This window comes from Chlorocebus sabaeus, chromosome 11, assembly GCF_047675955.1.
Source record: "Chlorocebus sabaeus isolate Y175 chromosome 11, mChlSab1.0.hap1, whole genome shotgun sequence".
Classification (NCBI taxonomy): Eukaryota; Metazoa; Chordata; class Mammalia; order Primates; family Cercopithecidae; genus Chlorocebus; species Chlorocebus sabaeus.
In genome coordinates, this window is record NC_132914.1 from 35,132,888 (window position 1) to 35,153,617 (window position 20,730).

Consider the following 20,730-nt stretch of genomic DNA (forward strand, 5'->3'; position numbering starts at 1 on the left):
GGGTGCCACAACAAAAAGCATTATAAAAAATCCTAGACATGTATATTTCATTTTTGAATAAGAAATTGGATTAACGGAAAAAAAACTTTATAGTGTTGCATGTTCTGGCAAGATGTGCTCCCTGAAGCAACATATCCAATGCAATGACACTTTTTTTTTTTTTTTTTTTTTTTTAAGAAGAGGTCTCGTTCTGTTGCCAGGCTGACTGCACGTCAGTAGCATCATCATGGCTCACAGCAGCCTCAACCTCTTGGGTTTAACAATCCCTGCACCTTAGCCCACTGAGTAGCTGGGAGAACACACATGTGCCGCCACACCCAACTATTATATTTTTTAATTTTTATGGAGATGCGGGCACATTATATTGCCCAGGCTAGTCTCACACTCCTGGGCTCAAGAGATTCACCTGCCTCAGCCTCTCAAAGTGCTGGGATTACAGGCGTGAGCCATCATGCCCAGCCTGCCACCAATTTTATAAAACTAAGTTAAATGTTTTACAGAATTATTTCAATTGTTCAAGTATTTTTAAGTAAAAAAAAAAAAAAATCTGTATGGGGCCTGTTGATGAAGGAACTTACTGATACTCAACTAGCCTCTACAATAAGTAGTATCAAGAAGCCCACTTTAGTCTTTAAGATTAGCTTATGATAGGTAGATAGTGCTTTTAAAAAATTTTTCAAACAAGGTTTAGATTTAGGGTTGAGTTTTGGTTGGAGTGAACAGGGCTGTCTGGACTGAAAGAAGTATCCTGGGGTTATCCTCAAACAGAAATGAACTGTAAGAAAGTGATTTTCACTGGCTTTGTAAATTTGAATACATACTTTTTTCTTCATGTCTCTCATAACCAGGGCAATTACTACAACAATATGATGACAACAATATGATGAGCTTAGACATATTAGAACTTTGAGATTTTTCATAAAATTAATAGCTAGCATTTAGTGTTAACTATATGAAATTTAGTTAACCCTCACAGCCATTCTATGAAATAGGCATTGTTATTTATATTCCTGTTTCACAGAAATCAAAACAGGTTATGCTAGCAAGAGGCAGATGCAGGATCTGAACTGTACAATTAATGCCAGAACCCAAATTCTTTGCCACTACTATACAATGCCTCAATTATCTGCAACCACTTCTTTGCAATTGGGCTGACTTTTTCCCAAACATTTATTCCTTACTGAATTTCTTTCCTAGAAGTTCCTGTCCACTTACTCTCTCTCCTATTACCTTCTCTCATACTCCCTTTCTCTTAAGATATGAAGAAAAAGCAGTTTGTGCTTCTAATCTTGATTTTGCCTTTCCTCCAAGTAACTACAATGAAGATATAGAGTTCAGCTGAGACAAATTCTAGTAGAGGCAATACAAAAGCATGTTTTCTTATTCCAGAAAACCTGGTCCATCTGTTTTATCTGATGATTGCTGTATGACTCGTGGAGAGAGTAAGATCGCAAATTGATAAGGTCTGAGAGAGACAGATGTGAGGGTTTGTATTCCAGTTTGTCACACTCTGTATTTAAAGTTATATTTTTTCATTATGTTTTAATTTTGCTAAGAAATTTGGAAGAAAAAAAGGGTAGAAAATCATGCTCCAAATGGTTAATTAGTCTGTACTTACTCAATGGCCACTCTGTGTTCAGACCTACAAAAATATTTTAAAACTACATCTCTTTGAACAAACAAATCACACAAATAAACAATTAAAATGATACCCAGGAAAATTAGTATAAGCTCACCTGGACTGGCTGGATTAGAGTTTGGCCTTTCTTCAAAGGAAAAAAATGACAGTCTGTAGACCTCCAAGTTTCTAACACACTCAATTTTCTGATAAAAGCATAGACCAGGATTTCATGTTGACATGAAATTCTAGTGGCTTAGCAGGGACTCAGTGTGCAACGAAGTTTGTGATCTGTTTTCCCCCGTCATCTGCCAATCAAAGAGATGTGGGAAACTTTGTAGATATTTGTTTCTGAGTTAAGGTGATGGGGAAGTGAAGTGTCATAACACTTGAGAGACATAGAGGACTAAAAGGCAAAAGAAGCAAATTGAAATTTATGATTCTGTCTTCAGATACTTAGTGTGAGCTGCTGGGAATATGGAAGTATGTATTCTACAAGTCTGTAAAAGTGAATAAACCCAATTCACAAATAATAATAACTGAAATAATAATGATGCTACCTAAGAAATTATCTTAGATTTCTTAACAGTATGTAATTTGAAAGGAATATGACATTGTCCTTATTAATGATAATTGAAGTATTCAATGTCAAAGGTTAGAGATTACTAAATAAACATTTTAGGTAGACAATTGTATTCAAATTTTAATATCTAAAACTATTTTTAATAAATAAAGAGGAATAAAATAACTACAGGATAAAAGTACAGAGTATGATTAAAAATGACGACACCAAGGTCAATAATCCAGAAGAGACCATCAGTGTTTATCATGTTATAACAAAGCCCCTTCATGAATATTATTCTTCTGTTTAGAAAATACAACTTTTTACTATTTCAAATCATAGAATGTATCTCATACTCCAGAAAAAAACATGGCACTGCTTATAAAAAAAAATCTAAAAATTAGATTTGTATTTCAGAGAATATTTGAATAAAAATTGGATTTTGGTTGATTTAGAATGCATCTGTCTCATCTGCTCACTGTGTACCTGAATCCATAAATCTGTCTACTGCAGCTAAACACACTATTTTAGGGATTGAGACAATGAATGAAAAGTAGCAAACTAACAACCTGGTTTCACAAACAATCAAGCTTGTATTTTCATGTAAATACCTACATCAATAATAACTAAACTAATGGAAGTGTATAATATTGAATACTAAGAACCAGGCCTAAAAAGAAGTTCCTTTGAAGGAAAAGATATTAAAAGGCTATGAAAACAATTTTGTTTAGTAGTTAAATATGTTTTATCTTAACTCTGCATAATTTCTAATTGGATTCACCAGTAAAAAACCAACTTAACATTTTTATAATTTTCGATTCCCTTATTTTTTTGTGAGAAGAAACAAGAAGAGATAAAATTTTAAACTGCAATTCAATAAGTTCTTTCTGTGAGTTTAATTCTAATGTTTGACTCTCAGCACAATTGCTAAACAGTTCACAACAGCTGCCTGTTTCACACTCTTTCTCTATCCCCATGCTCCCTTGAATCTGGTCTAAGAGAAATACTGTATAAAATTAATGTAGAGGACAAAATAAATTCAGGAAAACTCAACTAAGTATTTGGATTAATCAGAGCTAGCTATAAAATCAATATAATTGTTGTTAATGATATCTTACATCATAATGTTTCACCCTTTTGATGACTTCAAATTTTGCCTGTCAATTCAGATTCAACATGAGCATAACCCGACAGTGGAAAGGTTATGGTAATTAGGCCCCCAGATTGATGCAAGGATAGTTTAACATACATAAGTCAATAAGTGTGATACATCACATAAACAGAATTTATAAAAACATATGATCATCTCAATAGATGCAGAAAAGGCATTTAATTAAATTCAGCATTCCTTTAGGATAAAAATCCCTCAACAAAATAAGCATACCAAGGACTTACCTCAAAGTAATAAAAGTCATATATAACAAGCCCACAGCCAAAACCATACTGAATAGGGAAAAGTTGAAAGCATTCCCCCTGAGAACTGGATCAAGACAATAATGCCCACTTTCACCACTTCTATTCAACATAGTATTAGAAGTCCTACCCAGAACAATCAGACAAAAGAAAGAAATAAAGTGCATCCAAATTGGAAAAGAGGAAGTCAAACTGTTGCTGTTTGCCACTGATATGACTGCATCTCTAGAAATCCCTAAAAACTCATCTACAAAGCTCCTAGATCTGATAAATGAATTCAGTAAAGTCTCGGGTTACAAAATCAATGTATACAACTCAGTAGCACTGCTATACACCAACAATGACAAACTGAGAATCAAATCAAGAACTCAATCCCTTTTACAACAGCTGCAAAAAAGAAATAAAATAAAATACCTAGGAATATACTTAAGCAAGGAAGTAAAGGATCTCTACAAGAAAAACTACAAAACACTGCTGAAAGAAATAATAGATGACACAAATAAATGGAAACACATCCCATGCTCATGGATGGAAGGAATCAATATTGTGAAATGACCATATTGCCCAAAGCAATCTACAGACTCAAATGCAATTCCCTTCAATACCAGCAACATTTTGACAGAATGAGTTAAAACAATCCTAAAAATCATATGGAACTAAAGAACCCACTCACATAGTTAAATAAACACTAAGCAAAAAGAACAAATCTGAAGGCATCACATCACCTGACTTCAAATTATACTACGAGGCTATAGTTGCTAAAACAGTATGGTACTGGTAAAAAGTAGGCACACAGATCAAGGACCAGAATAGAGAACCCACATGTAAAGTCAGATCCAACTAACTGATCTTTAACAAAGTACACAAAAATAAAAACTGGGAAAAGAACACCCTATTAAATAAATGATACTGGGAAAACTGGCAAGCCACATGTAGAAGAATGGAACTGAATCTCCATTTCTCACCTAATACAAAAATCAACTCAAGATGGATCAAAGACTTAAATTAAAGACCTGAACCGTAAGAATTCCAGAAGATAACATCAGAAAAACTCTCTGGACATTGGCTTAGGCAAAGAATTCATGACTAAGAACCCAAAACCAAATGCAACAAAAACAAAAGTAAACAAATCAGACCTAATTAAACAAAAAGCTTCTGTACTGCCAAAGAAATAATCAGCAGAGTAAACAGACAACCCACCCAGTGGGAGAAAATATATGCAAACGATGAATCTGACAAAGGACTAGTGTCCAGAATCTATGAGGAATGCAAACCAATCAGCAAGAAAAAAACAATGACCCCATCAAAAAATGAGGAAAGGACATGAATAGACTGTTCTCAAAAGAAGATATCCAAACAGTCAACAAATGTATGAAAAAATGCTCAACATCACTAATTATCAGAGAAATGCAAATTAAACCCACAATGAGATACCACCGTATTCTAGCAAGAATAGTCATAATTAAAAAGTCAAAAAACAATAGATGTTAGCATGGATGTGGTGAAAAGGGAACACTTTTGTACTGCTGGTGGGAAAGCAAATTAGTACAACCACTATGGAAAACAGTACGGAGATTCCTTAAAGAACTAAAAGTAGAACCACCATTTCATTCAGCAATCCCACTACTGGGTATCTACAAAGAAGAAAAGAAGTCATTATATGAAAAAAACACTTGCACATACATGTTTATAGCAGCACAATTTGCAATTACAAATATATGGAACCAACCTATGTGCCCATCGACCAACAAGTAAACAAAGAAAGTGATATATATATATATATATATATACACACACACCATGGAATACTACTTAGTTATTAAAAGGAACAAAATAATGTATTTTGCAGCAAATTGGGTGCAGGTGGAGGTCATCATTCTAAGTAAAGTAACTCAGGAATGGAAAACCAACTATCCTATGTTTTCACTTATATGCAGAAGCTAAGCTATGAGAACGCAAAGGCATAAGAGTGATACAATGGACTTTGGAGATTTGAGGGGTGAAGGTTGGGAGGGAGGTGAGGGATTACAGACTACGTATTGGGTACACTGTATATTCCTCAGCTGACAAGTGCACTAAAATCTCAAAAATCACCACTAAAGAACTTAACCATATAACCAAAATCCACCTGTACCCCCCCAAAATTATAAAGAAATAAGCCTTGAAGCCAGGAAAAAAAAAAGGTCCCTGAATTGATGATGCCACCTTAAGTCAGCAACAAAACCATCCACAAATGCAGTAATCAGTGCTCTTATCTTGGTATTTTAAGTTAAAAGTGAGGAATTACTATGATTCATTATAAAAAACAAATTAAATTCAGCAATTTGTTCCAATTACCTTGATATATCATACTTATTATGTATTATGGAAGGGTATCTTTTTTTAAAAAAAGCTAACCTTGATAATTCCACAGATCTTCAAATGTACTAATAAATATGCCCTCCAATATATTAATTTGGGTGGTTTGGTTGATGATAGCCCGAAGTGTTTGTTTATTTTATTCTTTTGCAATGTCATCAGAGGGCATAAAGGCCAGATGAGCTAACTTAAGAAGAGTCTCCCCTGAGACATGCTGAAGAGGAGCGGGATCAAAGACCAAGGTGTGAATATTGCAGATGTTTAGCTGACTTGTTAAAAAAGGAATGTAGCTCTAAGGAATGTAGCTCCAAGCTATCTTTCTGTGTTTTTTCTTCCTTTGAAAATACACAGTCCTTTATGGTGGAAGTGGGGGAAGAAGGAGCAGAAGACAAAAAATTCTTAAAGATCTGTTTCCAAAGACACAGCTGGTTTGACATGAGCTTTTACAGAAAACATGAAAATAGCTGATAAAAAGGTTTTACAGATGAAAACTGACAAGGACTTATATCTATTAAATTAATGAAAATGAAAAAGGAGGGGCACTATTCAGAAAAGGTAAGGATATGGTAAACATCCTGCATAGATTTGGGGAGTATAAATTCTTAGAGTCTTTTAGCAATACAATTTAGAAATATCTAACAAATTGTGAAATACATATATCATTAAATTCAATAACATTATTTCTAGGAAGGAACTCTACAGATATGCTAGCATATCTATACACAAGTGCACTAATGAAGTGCATAAAATGCCAAGTACCATGTATGTATGTTGCAGCTTTGTTTATAATAAAATATGCATGTCACTAAAGCATGTATTAACAGGAAATTTTTAAATTAAATGATGTACAATCATATAATGGAAAACTGTTTACAAAAAGGTAGTAACGACATACTAGCATATACACACAATATATTTAATAATCAAAACATACAATGCAGTGTATTGTACATAGTGTGATCCCATGATTATAAAAAATAGTAATAGCAGATGTTAGCTATTATCATACAAAAATTACACCTGAGAGTAAGTCGATAGGTTAGAGTAAGCCTTCTGTCAAAATGCAAACAATGATTTCAGAGTGAAGAAAAAATAAATAAGATGTCATTAAGGTCATGGAAGAGCTGGAAGATAGAATTGAATTATATCCTTTTACAAACGAACTTCAGAATATCCAATTCATGTGAACTACAGGAAATTAAAGTGTAGATATGTTAAATGATTTGCCTGTCACTGTATAACACAAGGGTGTCATGACCAAGCTAGATCTCTTTACCATAAAAGTCAAATTTTAAATTTGTGCTCAATTTGGCTGGGTGTGGTGGCTCATGCCTATAATTTCAGCACTTTGGGAAGCTGAGGAGGGCAGATCACTTGAGGCCAGGAGTTCAAGACCAGCATGGCCAACATAACGAAACCCCTCTCTACTAAAAATGCAAAAATTAGTTGGGCGCGGTGGCACAAGTCTGTAATCCCAGCTAGCTACTCGGGAGGCTGAGGCATGAGGACTGCTTGAATCCAGGAAGCAGAGGTTGCAGTGTTGCCAGTCTGGGTGACAGAGTTAAGACTGTCTTGGGGAAAAAAAAAAAAAAAAAGGAAAGAAATTGTGCCAATTGCTTTTAAGAAGTCCTTCAGGGCAAAGATATATAAATACATTTAAAGATACATAATACGATGATTATTATTGCTTGTTGATTTGGATTTCACTATCCAAAAGAATAAGTTAATACCTCTGTATTTTACTTATAAACATTATATATTATAGTGAATAATAATTAAATGTATAACTGTAATACATTTTAAGGATATTACATACATTTATAATATATCTTTGTATAAAAATGGAATGTATGCAAATAATATTTTTTCATGTCCTTTTCAAATAACACAGTTTTATAGAAATTATTTTAGGTCTAGTTAGATTAATTATGTAGTGAAACTTAAACTATATTTCCCCAGGCCCCATTTGTAAATCAGAACTTGGTTCTTGTAAAAGCCTCAAGAATCCAGGATTGGAGCAAACTGTACCCCGTAAGTTGGGGCTCCACTTATAGAAAAACTAGCATTTCTTCCTGCACGGGCAGAGCTGTAAGTAGGAAGCGTGTAGCTAAGAAAAAGAATCCTAAGGTTTGTAAGCAACAGAAAAATACGACAGCGTGATAGAGTTAAGACTGCCATTGCTCTAGGTACTGTAGAAACCCATTTGCTCTGATTAGCCCTAAGAATTTTCAACAGGAGTTTGAGAACAAACAATAAAAGTGATTTATTGGTACCAGATTCTGAAATGTTTTATACTGATAGACTCACACCCAAATATTGCTAGATTTGCACTGCTGACCAAACGTACTGGATATCTGTTATATATACACATACATACTCTTCACATGATCACAAAGCAAAACAAAGAAAACAAGACAAAAACTGAAAGAAATTTATAACATTTCAATACCACAAATCAGTATTTCTATATGTAAAATATAACCAGATATATCAAGTAATTTTTTTTTAAGTTGTAAAGAAGGTGCTAAGGGATGTCCATTTACTTACCTTATTTCTTTATCAACTATTGATGGCAGCAGCTGCTCAAGACAGCCTTACGCTGCCAGCATGCTGGCTGCAGCAAGGAGGTGTAGCCAGGGCTGCATGCTCCAGGGAGCATGCGGGAGCCAGGGACAAGTGGGATCTCCACCTTTTCTGAGTAGGGGCAGGAGCACCAGTGGGGAAACTGTAGCCGTCCAAGCCATGGCTACAGACCCGGGACTCCCAGGCCACTTCTGTTCCATGAAGCAGGCAGGAGCCGCCCCCTCCCATTTCCCCACACAGCTGCAGTTGCCCAGACTGTAGCTGCAAACTCAGGCATCCCTGTACCCTTGGGGACCCAGGAAGGGCCCCTGCCCTCACAGGCTGAGAAGTGCCTCCTCCCACTGCCTGGCTTCTCCCTGCTGTTCGCTTCCTCTCTAATCTTGGAGCAAAGTCAGGGCTGAGCCCAGGTGCCAAGAACAGCAGCAGGAGGCAGACAGATTCCTGGGCCGAGGGGATGGATGCTACCTGCTCTAGGGCCTCCTTTCTGCTGAGCACTTCAGAGACCTGCAGGGACATCAGGACTGTCAGCTGCAGAAAGGAGCAACCCACTCTAGGGCCTTCTCTCTGCTCGGAGCTGGGGGGATGATGAGAGGGCCTGCCTGCAGAGAAGAGCAACCTATTCCAAGGCCTCCTATCCATTGAGAGCTGGGCAGATGATAGGACAACCTGCCTGAAGAGAGGAGCTTCCCACTCCAGGGTCCTAGCTCTGCTAGGAGCTAAATAGTAGGAATGGCCTGGTTGCAAAAAAGGAGCTACCCCCTGTGGGTGTCCTGTGAGCTGTTCTATTGCTCAATAAAACTCCTCTTCATCTCGGCTCACCCTTCACTTCTCTGCATATCTCATTCTTCCTGGTCGCAAGAGAAGAACGTGGGACCTGCCCAATAGCGGAGCTAAATGAACTACAACACAAACAGGGTTGAAACATACCCACTGCTCACCATGTTGCAGGCATAGAGAAGGATAGAATAGCTGTGGCCCCTCAGGGAGCCCAGACCTGGGAGCTCCCTCAGCCAAGGCTGTGACTTCCTTTTTGGGGTCCTGCAGTGCCTACCATCTTCAAGCTTTCCAGGTGCCACCAGGGAAGCTGCTTGTGGTGTGTCTGGTCCAGCCACAGCCTCACAGAGAGCTGGCACCTGTGCCAGCACCCGTAGATGCCCGCCCTGCTGCAGCAGCCACCATGTCAGACTGCACAGTGGCTGGATCCCATGCTCACACACCCCTCGCCACTCCATGCCTGATACACCCTTGGCAGGCATGAGACCCAGGCTGGTAGTGTGAGAAAAGTGCAGCCTGCTAGGCCAAGTGGATGGAACGAGCCCAGCAGGCCTGAGCAAACTCAGGAAAAGGCACCGCCAGCCAGAGGTTTCACGCCAGAAAAAGCAACACCCCAAAGATCCTGTAACACTATTACCTACTACTACTAAGGAGTTTTTACAGGAATATATTTTTATGACAAATTCAACATCCTATTTTTCTATCTTCTAAAAATAAAAATAGGCACAGACATTGGAATACTAAGAGTTGGCAAACTTTTTCTTCTACTTTGTACTTTATTGAAACAACCATTGTTGCTTCTCAGTCTGTGCAGCCACTTTGCATTTTGGATGACTGTATGTAGCAAAGAGTACTCATTTAAGTAGGTACTTTGTTTGTTTGTTTGCTTTGTATCCTTAACTAAGAGCAACAAGAGGCAAGCTCTCTGGGTTTTGTGAAGCTATCTTTGTTCCCTTGGTACCCCCATTCCTTCATCCCCTTTTCAACCTGAGGACATTCTATCAGTGAGTATTCATGGGGCGGGGGGCAGTTGCTGAATCATAATTAGAAAGAGGTTTATATGAGTGATATTCATCATGAAGTTACTAAACACATTCAAATTTGCTTTGCTCCACTTTTGCATATTGAAAATACAAGGTGAAGGAAAATAGAATATGTAGACATTTTATACTGCAAGACAATGAATGCTTGTTTTAAATCTCTGGGGATGATATGGTCTGACTCTGCGTCCCCACCCAAATCTCATCTCAAATTGTAATCCCCACAATCCCCATGTGTCGAGAGAAGGATCTGGTGGGAGGTGATTGGATCATGGGGGCAGTTTCCCCCATGCTGCTCTCAGGATAGTGAGTGAGTTCACATGAGATCTGATGGTTTTAGAAGTGTCTGACAGGTCCTCCTTCACATGCGCTCTCTCGCCTACTGCCATGTAAGACATGCCTTGCTTCCCCTGTACCACCGGTCATCCGCCATGATTATAAGTCTCCTGAGGCCTCCCCAGACATGCGGCACTGTGAGTCAATTAAACCTCTTGCCTTTATAAATTACCCAGTTTGGGGTAGTTTCTTTATAGCAGTGTGAGAACAGACTAATACAGGGGATGCTTGGTCAGGTTAAGAAAAGGAAGAAATAGGTTAAAATGAGAAGCAAAACTGAAAATACTTCCCTGTTTACAAGGGTATAAGAACTAACAGTACATTACCAACACAGGATCTGTCTGGGTTTTGAAAAGTTTCAAAAATGGTACAACTAGTTTTTTTCCTGAAATGTATTCCTGTCTGAGAGCTGTAGGACTGAATAAATGACTACACCATCCATTTCTGCATTCTGATTTTACGACAAGGCACATTCCTTTAATATTCTTAACCTAGTATATTTAAATCAGGTCCTGAAGCTTTACACCTATATTACAAATAATGAATAGTGCATGTACAATGTCCTATGTGTTAAGCAAACAAAAACATCCTATGAAAGTGCACATAATAGCCATTATTTACAACTATTAATCATACAATATTTTCTCTTGGTTAAAGAAAAGTTACGGTTTGCCCCAAAAGTAATAGCTCTAGGTATGCACATTTTTTACTTTATATCTGAAACAGAATTATAATAGACTTGCCACCAAAATATAATAAAGGTGATCATTTCGGTGCCAGGTACCTCGTGGTAGCACTTGTTATACAAATTTTACGGAATGCCTAAGCAACAAAACAATTCCAGAAAATGACTTACCCTCCCTTAATGTAGTCAAGGAATGAAACTTCTGTTTCTACCAAGAAAGAGAGTAAAGTTACCTGAAAAAGAAAAAGACAGAATTACCTTCTAGTTGTTTGCGACCCCAAATAGACTTTTCTAACTATTAGAGAGAAAATCATATTTCTTTGCATTTTGAAAATCACTAAAGACATTATTTTTTATTAACATCTGCAAGGACTGATTGTTCTTACATTTAAAATTATCTGAAGGAAAGGGACCAAAAAAATTAACCAATGTCTTTCTATGACCAGTTTACTTCCATTGAAGAACAACAAGAAAATTATCTACAAGGACATTGTGTTACTTCCCATTTTAGATAAAAGGAAAGATGAAAAGGAGTTGGAAAATGGTTAAAACCAAAAAACCAAAATCAGTGAACAAAGCCTTCAAGAGGAAATGTGTGTTTTCAGTCATGGTTTTGTAATGAGCTCATCTAATATTTTAACTGTCTTGCTTTATAGAGATCTTTGAAAGAAAACTGAGAGAAAACTTAGATTTTGCTTCTCCCCAAAAAAGTTAATCTTAAGAAAAAAAACTGCAGTATTTTTTTCTTAAAATAGGATGACACTGATTTTTTATAATTTTTGATACATCTTTGCATCTTCTGTACTGATTTAGTACATCATTTCCACAGAGTTGTCAATTTTAATGACAACTTTTTTGAATGAGCACATACACATCCCACGAAATGAGTCACAGTTGTTAAGTTTAGCCTGTAAAGGGTATAGTATTTCTTACTACCACTTGTGTTTTTTATGTCTGCCTGATTCATTACACTCAGATTCCACTGAACGAAGAGTTCATAACAAGACTTCAGCCTCTCTCAGAGGCCTTGCAGTCCCCCTAGGATTATCTGCAAGAAGCCAAGTCAATACCTTCTATAAGGTATTCTTCATTACAATCAGTCCCCTGGGAAGCTGATTTTTCTATTGTGTTCACTCATATTAAAACCCTGAGTGAAACACAGCTCAGTTTAATTGCTTCCAGTAGGATTAAAGATGCCATCTACATATATGCTTATTCATTTATTTTAATCTTTAATAAATAACATAAAATTTGACTTACTGTTCCGGAATTACTATATTTTTTCTTTTTTCCTTTCTTTTTGGGATTCACCACCTTAAAAAGCAGATAAAACAATTAAAATGTGTTACGGTTTATACTGAATTTTTATATTGAAGTTTTAAAAATGTGTAGTTTAACCTGCTGCCTTCACTTCTTATGCATGTATGCATTTACAAATGCTTTCAGTATGACTTTGGACGATCATTCAGCAAAAACTTCTCTACAAAAGTTAATACTGACTATCTTAAAAAATGTTTTGTCTGTAATATTCTTCTCACCTGTACATATTGATTACCCATAACTATAGTCACGTTCTTGATATGATAGAGGCTTTTAACATCTAATGTCCTAACTAATTATTGCTTTATAGAAAAATGATGGGTTGTTAAAGAAAAGTATATTCAAGTGACATAACTTTAAAAATTAAATACACTAACATAGCAAATCATCCAATGTGTGAATATTTAAAGGATCTATTAACTTAACTATTTCTTTATAATGGTGGTAATTTCCACCAGTTACCCATGCTACATAATAATTGGTAAAGGTCTGGTTTGTAGACATAAGATTGGTTTTTTGACTATTTGAGTAAATAAGGTTGAGTAACCAAGGTTGTACTTCTATATTTCATAAGACATTAGGAGATATAGGGAATATTATGATAAATAACACCTGCCAATCTAATAGGATAAATGTAATACATAATTGCCTGAAGAGAGACTTCTTCAAATCATCTCAATCCAAAATACAGAGAAAGCATTTGACAGGGAAAAGAAGATGAAATAGTTTATGAATAAGTATTATTTGAACCATAATTTATTAATTTAAACTAAGGCTTCAATTAAAAAAAAAATAAACACACCATTCTAGAAAGAAAAACAGGCAACTGATCCAGGTTGGCTGGGGCACAGAACCCACACAACCAGATGAGAAGTGAATCTGAAAAAATAAGCTGAGGCCATGTTAAGGAGATCCTTAATCCTAGGCCAGGGAGTTTGGATGTTATTTAGTTGATGTTTAAACAGGAGAATGATATAATAGGTCTATAGCAGCAGTCCCCAACATTTTTGGCACCAGGGACTGGTTTCATGGAAGAAAGTTTTCCCACGGATGGGGGTGGGGAGGATGGTTTCGGGATGATAACTGTTCTACCTCAGATCATCAGGCATTAGATTCTTATAAGGAGAACACAGGAGGCAAAGCTCAGGTGGTAATGCTCCCTTGCTTTCGGCTCACCTCCTGCTGTGTGGCCCAATTCCTAAAAGTCCACAGGCCTGTACTAGTCTGCATTCTGAGGGTTGGGGACCCTTGGTCTACAGGATAGAGTTGTAAGGTGAGAAAATGAAGGCAACAGTTAGGGTCCTATTTTAAATTTTCTATGCAAGAAGTAATGAATCATTAAATAAGGAAGCCCCATTGAAAACGGCTCAAAAAAAAAAAAAAAAAAAAAACAAAAAAACACAAAAAACTAAGAAAACAGAATAAAGTACATTTTTCAGATTTAAGTAGAAAATCTAAAGGAGAAATTGGTCATTCATTCATTCCATGTATTATTTACTGTGTATTTCAGAAAGCCCTTACTGAACACATTCTATAGGAAAACATGCAACAGTAAGGATATTGAGCATCATTGGCAAGATCACACATTTTTCAGATGGTTCAATGGTTATACTATTAAATATGGAGCAGGTTGTTTGGAGGAGAAAGGTAATGTTTGATCTCGGGGTTTGAAGAATTCCTCAATTCTTCCAGATAATTTGAGGAACACAGCACTCTGAACAATATATAGGAAATCAGTGAATAAAATTAATTCAATCAAAAGTTTGAAAATAAAAAGTTCAGCAATACATTTTTCTTGAAAAACTGTATTTCAGTATTTTTCTACCTAAAAATCATTCATCTGGCATTATGCCTTTGGTTTAGAAGAGGTTTTTCCTAAATTTTAGGAGTAACTTTTTAGTAGAATTTCATAAGCGTCTTTCAGTTCATATGTGTCTTTTTGCTGTCAGCACATCATAATATACTATTATCATAGAAAAATTACCTTATAACTTGGTTTTAAATTACATAATTAAATTTAATTGCATAAAGATGTTTTCATTTAATCATATAGGGCCATTTCAATCGCCAATAATACATCTGATATAACAATAATAAAGTTATATAATATATTAACATAGTAGCATTTGTCACTTCTAAAACTAAATAATGAACTACGGAAGTTACTTTAGAATGATGGAGTAAGGCTCTCTGAAAAGTTGCTCATCCATAAAGACAATGAGAACACTAGCAAAAATCGTCAAAATCAAATTTTTTCATGAATCTGGAAATTAATCAAAGGCTTGCAACAATCAGTGATCACTCATTCAAGAAAAAGAGTAAATCTCACTATGTCATTTTAACTTGCTTTACTCTAAACCTACTTTTCCCAGCTCTGTATGTAGTAGCATTGAAAATCGTCAGCCTAGCAACTACAGTAGCCGTGTAAACCAACAGTCTAAAAGCCACTGGAGGGGACGGAATGGATATGAAGTTCTTCAAAAAGTGTTTGAGGTAACGAATATGATAATTACCCTGATTTGATCATTACACAATGTATATATGTACTGAAACACCACACTGTACACCATTAACATTTATAATTAACATGTGTCAATTAAAAACAAAACTTTAAAAAAAGTGTCTTTTCTAGAGAATTGTCATTAACTGACTTATATGGAAGCTTTCTGGAAAAGCTCCATTCATAGGGCTTGGGCTTGTGGTTATCTGACTTAACTCAAAGCCTGCTCAGAGGGAAATGCCCTATCTCCAGGACATTTGTTGAAAGCAGACAGTGGCAGGTGTTTAACAATAGCATATCTCCTGGAGGTGATGATATAATCTGGGGCAAGTAAGAGGCTAACTCAAAAACCAAAAAGGAAGATCGAAGGAATGAGATGTTTAGAGGGGGCTTTTAAAAGCTCTGGTATATTGCTGGAAATCTAGAAGCCTATGCCCTTTGAAGGGGTGTACACATGCCCAGGAAAGATCTAGGGAATTCTTTTCTCCGTTCAACCACAAATCTCTGCTCAAACAACTGAAAGCTAAGGCAGGATTTTACGTCGTTGGAGCATATAAGGAATGTCCAAATGTACACACATCTCTGTCAAAACATTTGCTGTCCACGGAGCTAACCAAGCAAAGACTTCAGTAGCCCACACAACAAAGAATAATTTTATACAATTAGTCCATGAAAATCACTAAACAAAGAGCAAAAAACACAAACCTTGGAGAAGGTAGAGAATCCGATTCCCACTGTGCTGCATTACATTATTTAAAGTTCCCAGCATTCAACAACAACAAAAATAAGGTATGCAAAGAAACAGGAAAGTATGACCCATACTTTTCTATTCATAGAAGAAAGAAGTTGACAGAAATTGTCCCTGGGGACGTGCAGATATGGGATTCATTAAACAAAATCTTTAGCTCAGCTATTATAAATATATTGAAAGAAGGAAATCAAGTCTAAAGGATTAAAGTATGAAACAATTCCTTACCCAATAGAAAATATCAAAAATGGATCAAAATTATATAAAAAGGAACCAAGTAAGAATTCTCAACTTGTAAAGTACAACTGAAACGAAAAATTCACCAGAAGAGTTTGACGGAACATTTGAGCTGGCAGAATAAATAATCAGTTGTGGGGAAAAGAAAGAGAGAACAGACTGTTACTGTGTCTATGTAGAAAGAAGTAGACATAAGAGACTCCATTTTGTTCTGTACTAAGAAAAATTCTTCTGCCTTGAGATGCTGTTAATCTGTAACCCTACCCCCAACTCTGTCTTTGCAGAGACGTACTGTGGTGACTCAAGGTTTAGTGGATTTTGGGCTGTGCAGGGTGTGCTTTGTTAAACAAGTGCCTGAAGGCAGTATGCTTGTTAAAAGTCATTACCATTCTCTTAATCTCAAGTACCCAGGGACACAAACAATGCGGAAGGTCGCAGGGACCTCTGCCTAGGAAAGCTAGGTATTGTCCAAGGTTTCTCCCCACGTGATAGTCTGAAATATGGCCTCCTGGGAAAGGAAAGACCTGATTGTCCCTCAGTCAACACCCGTAAAGGGTCTGTGCTGAGGAGGATTAGTAAAAGAGGAAAGAAGGCCTCTTGGCAGTTGAGATAGAGAAAGGCATCTGTCTCCTGCCCATCCCTGGGCAATGGAATGTCTTGGTGTAAAACCCGATTGTATGTTCTATTTACTGAGACATGAGAAAACCGCCTTAGGGCTGGAGGTGGGACATGCTAGCAGCAATGCTGCTCTTTATGCACTGAAAGTGTTTATGGAGATGTTTGCATATGCACATCAAGGCACAGCACTTTTCCTTAAACTTATTCATGTCACAGACATCTTTATTCATATGTCTTTCTGCTGACCTTTTCCCTACTATGACCCTATTGTCCTGCCACTTCCCCTTTTTCTTTTCAATGGTAAAGATAATGATCAATAAATACTGAGGGAACTCAGAGACCCCTGCCAGCGTAGGTCCTCTGTATGCTGGGCGCTGGTCCCCTGGGGCCACTTTTTCTTTCTCTATACTTTGTCTCTGTGCCTCATTTCTTTTCTCAAGTCTCTCATTCCACCTGATGAGAAACACCCACAGGTGTGGAGGGGCAGGCCACCCTTTCAATCAGTAATTTTGCAGATATGTCAATTGAGATTTTGTTTCCAAAACAACAAAAAAAGGAAAAAAACCAAAACAACAAAAAAGAAAAAAAACAGAGGCCAAGAGAGCCATGCGACACCATTAAGCATAACAAGGTAAGTAGAATGGTAGTACCAAAAAGAGAGAGGAGAAGGAGAAAGTGGCAGAAATAATTATTTGAAGAACTAATGGCTGAAAAATTTTTTGGTTACTTGATAAACCTGAATCCCTTGCACAAGTATAGATAATAAAGTTTGTAACGTATTGGACCAAAGATTGTCCACTGAACTCCTAAAATTACTTGTACATAATTCATAATGGTCTCCTAGATTTTCTTCAGACTGATGTCTTCTTTTGAAAATATGTATAATAAAAAAACATTTATATTTGAAGTCACGGCCTTACAGGGTATTTAAGAACACATAAACATTATTAAGCTGCTTTGTCATCTCATGAGATATGGCACCAGTCTTGTCATTTAGCAAGCTTTATTGGACAAGAGAGTCTGGGGACTGACTGAAACCAATGATGAGAAAATGCTATAAAAGCTAGAGAAACTAAAAGTGGTTAATTGCTGGAGTATTATATGCTGACCAGCAGCAGATGATGCCTAAGTACAAGGAGAACTAGTGTGCATGTGTGTTCTTCCTCAGCCTTGATGTTAGGCAGACAAAATAGGTATTTACATAATTACGAGCTGTCTTACATGACTTATTTCCTGTTTAGAGCCTAAATATCATTTCCTTGAAAGACCCAGATAGACTAATGTATTACTTTATTTTGTCTCTGACTGAGAAATTTTTTTGAGAGCTGAGTTTGGCCCCTCTGTAATAATCTCATAGAGCATTAAGTATACTACTATATAGAGCACATATCAATCTATACAAAACATATTTTATATCTGCCTCTCCCATTAGACACTGAAATTTATACTCACCTCTGTATCCCCAGCGCCAAACATAGAACATAAAATGTAGAAACTACTTAATAAAATTGTGTCAGGAATGAATAAATGAAGGCTGGAATAAAGTGGTAGAAGGAGATTTCTCCACTCTCTACTTAACCGAGGCCAATTTTAGCATCAACCTGGCAGGGAAGTATTACCACTGTTGATTAAATACTGAGATATTCTCCTTTGGTATCCACCTATATTAAATTTTAAAGTTATAGGAAATGTACAGATACCATAGCTCAAGGAACAACAGTGCTGGAACATACTATATGCTCAACACATATTTGGTGATTAACTGGCACGGTGGTTTCAGGCAGAAATAACTACAATGTCTCTGCTTTAACAACCTGAATTTCTTTAATGCCTGCATATTACCTTGTCATTCCCTTCAGTCTCCACCTAAACGGTAGTGAAGGTGCTCAGATATATATGCAGACCACAGCTCATTTTATAATGCCATACTGACAACTAAAATGCCTAATCTTCTTCTTTATTAGGAAGGGATGGAAGAGGAGGTTGATAAAAAGGCAAAACATAAAGGCTGAAGCTTAAGAAACAATAAACTCATATCTATATTTTTTAAAGTAAAATGCTTTATACACAAGAATTTAAAAACAAAAACATTTAAATGTGACTTGAAGTAGTAGTATTATTGAATCTAAAAATGTCTGCTCAACAACTTCAAAGATTCTTACATACATTGATACTTAGTTAACCTTTGGCAGTTACGCTTTGCAGAATCCATACTTTCAAAGCATAGACTTATTTATTCTAGAGAAAAACAATGGTAAAATAAAATGGCTCTTACCTCATATACGTTGAATTGTGACTGCCCTCTAGAAAGTTCCCTATAGCTTGTTGTAAATTCTCCAATGAAATCATGACTAAAATTAAAGGAAAAAGGTACATAAGCTTTCATATATTTGTCAATTGTATTTTAAAGGTTTTGGAAAGGTTTAATCATTATGAAAAAAATGCTTGATATTATTATGAATATAACTTAATAATTTACAAAATATTTAAAAGGACTAACACATAACTACATTCTTCACTAATCTAAAATTATGTATACTGGACAATTATATTTTACTAATATCCAAATGTTTAATTTATTCCACTAATATTAACATTTCAAACAGGTATACTAGTTTTAATAACTCATATCTCAAAACCGTTAAATCACCTGTTATTCAAAGGATTAATTAGGATGAAAGTTAGAGACTACACTAATAAATTTATTATTGTCCATATCTATGGATATATATTTTTTAAATATAATAATTAAAAAATCTTCAAACTTTCCTATGGCCATAGTGTAATAGGATGCTATTTTAAAAAGGTATAACATATTAACATGTATAACAGTCACTCAACTTTTTTTCTACAATAATAGTTAATAAATATTTTATCAATAACAACATGTTAATTCAGAATTTCTTCACTTTAAGTAATCATCACTATGTTCTCAGGCGCCTTCTCAGTTTAGGGGAGGAGGGGTAAGGATTGAGTAAACATGTATTAGTTCTCACTAAAAAGCTTTTATCAACTGAGGTTGACCTGTGCAACTACAAAAAACATGCTAAATATTCAGTGGTTTAGAGCAGACTCATATTCTATTCCTTTGAGTTAATGGCCAGTGCTAAGTTGAACATACTGCTGAGAAATAAGTGCAAAATGCTGGTATTCAGTGCAATGGTGAAATGTAGTATGTTAGAAGAAGATACAGACTGTAGGAGCTAAGGCAGTATAACAAACAGAGAAACATGATGAAAAATACTTTGATAATAAATCACAACCAGTAATTTCCTTGTGATTCAATAATACTGTTTTGCTATTTCCTGTTAATGTAATCACAACTAAAATAATTATTCTATGTTATAAGTCCCAAGCTCTCTGACTGCATTTACAAAATAAAGTTTACTCCAGTGTCATTTATCTGGCTGGTGTCTGTTTACATCTCTATATTTTTCCATACATTTTATTACACGTATGTGTTACTTAAAGTCTGAGAGAATGAATTAAAGAGGTATTTTGAGGAAACTGATTACTACTATAGCTAGTAATATGGCTCTTCGTCCTTGAGTAATGTGATTAAACTGTTGAATAAAATCTGTTCATTAGGATCATTTCTATGCTTGTATTTTTTGGGAATACGGTATTCCCAAATAGTGGGAAAACGGTATTATGCATAGTCACATTTATACCTGAAACCTGTAGGGCAGTCTACAAACTTATCCATCCTCCTCTACTTTTGGGGTATGACTCCCCTATATCACTTATCTTTTACTGTACAGCTCAGCTATGATATCCATCAAGAAGCCTTTTCTGCTTCATTCTTTTTTGCTCTCAAAAACATAAAACAAGCAAACAACCAGTATCTCTCATCACAGTTCCTATAGTGTATTAAACCCACCTATTCATGTGCTTCCTCTCTTCACCTATGTTTTGAAGGCAAGAAAGGTATTAACTTC

The 20,730-nt window shown here is 36.0% G+C and overlaps 1 protein-coding gene across 1 annotated transcript in view; it reads right to left on the minus strand.

The window, feature by feature from the left end:
• CPNE8 (copine 8) overlaps window positions 1-20,730 on the minus strand; it is a 232,524-nt gene that overhangs the window by 66,040 nt on the left and 145,754 nt on the right. Inside the window, exons 11-13 of the mRNA XM_007968140.3 lie at window positions 19,068-19,143; window positions 12,630-12,683; window positions 11,541-11,602 (exon numbers count right to left, since the gene is read on the minus strand). Coding sequence (XP_007966331.1) covers window positions 11,541-11,602; window positions 12,630-12,683; window positions 19,068-19,143 — 192 coding nt within the window. The remainder of the gene's footprint in view (window positions 1-11,540; window positions 11,603-12,629; window positions 12,684-19,067; window positions 19,144-20,730) is intronic.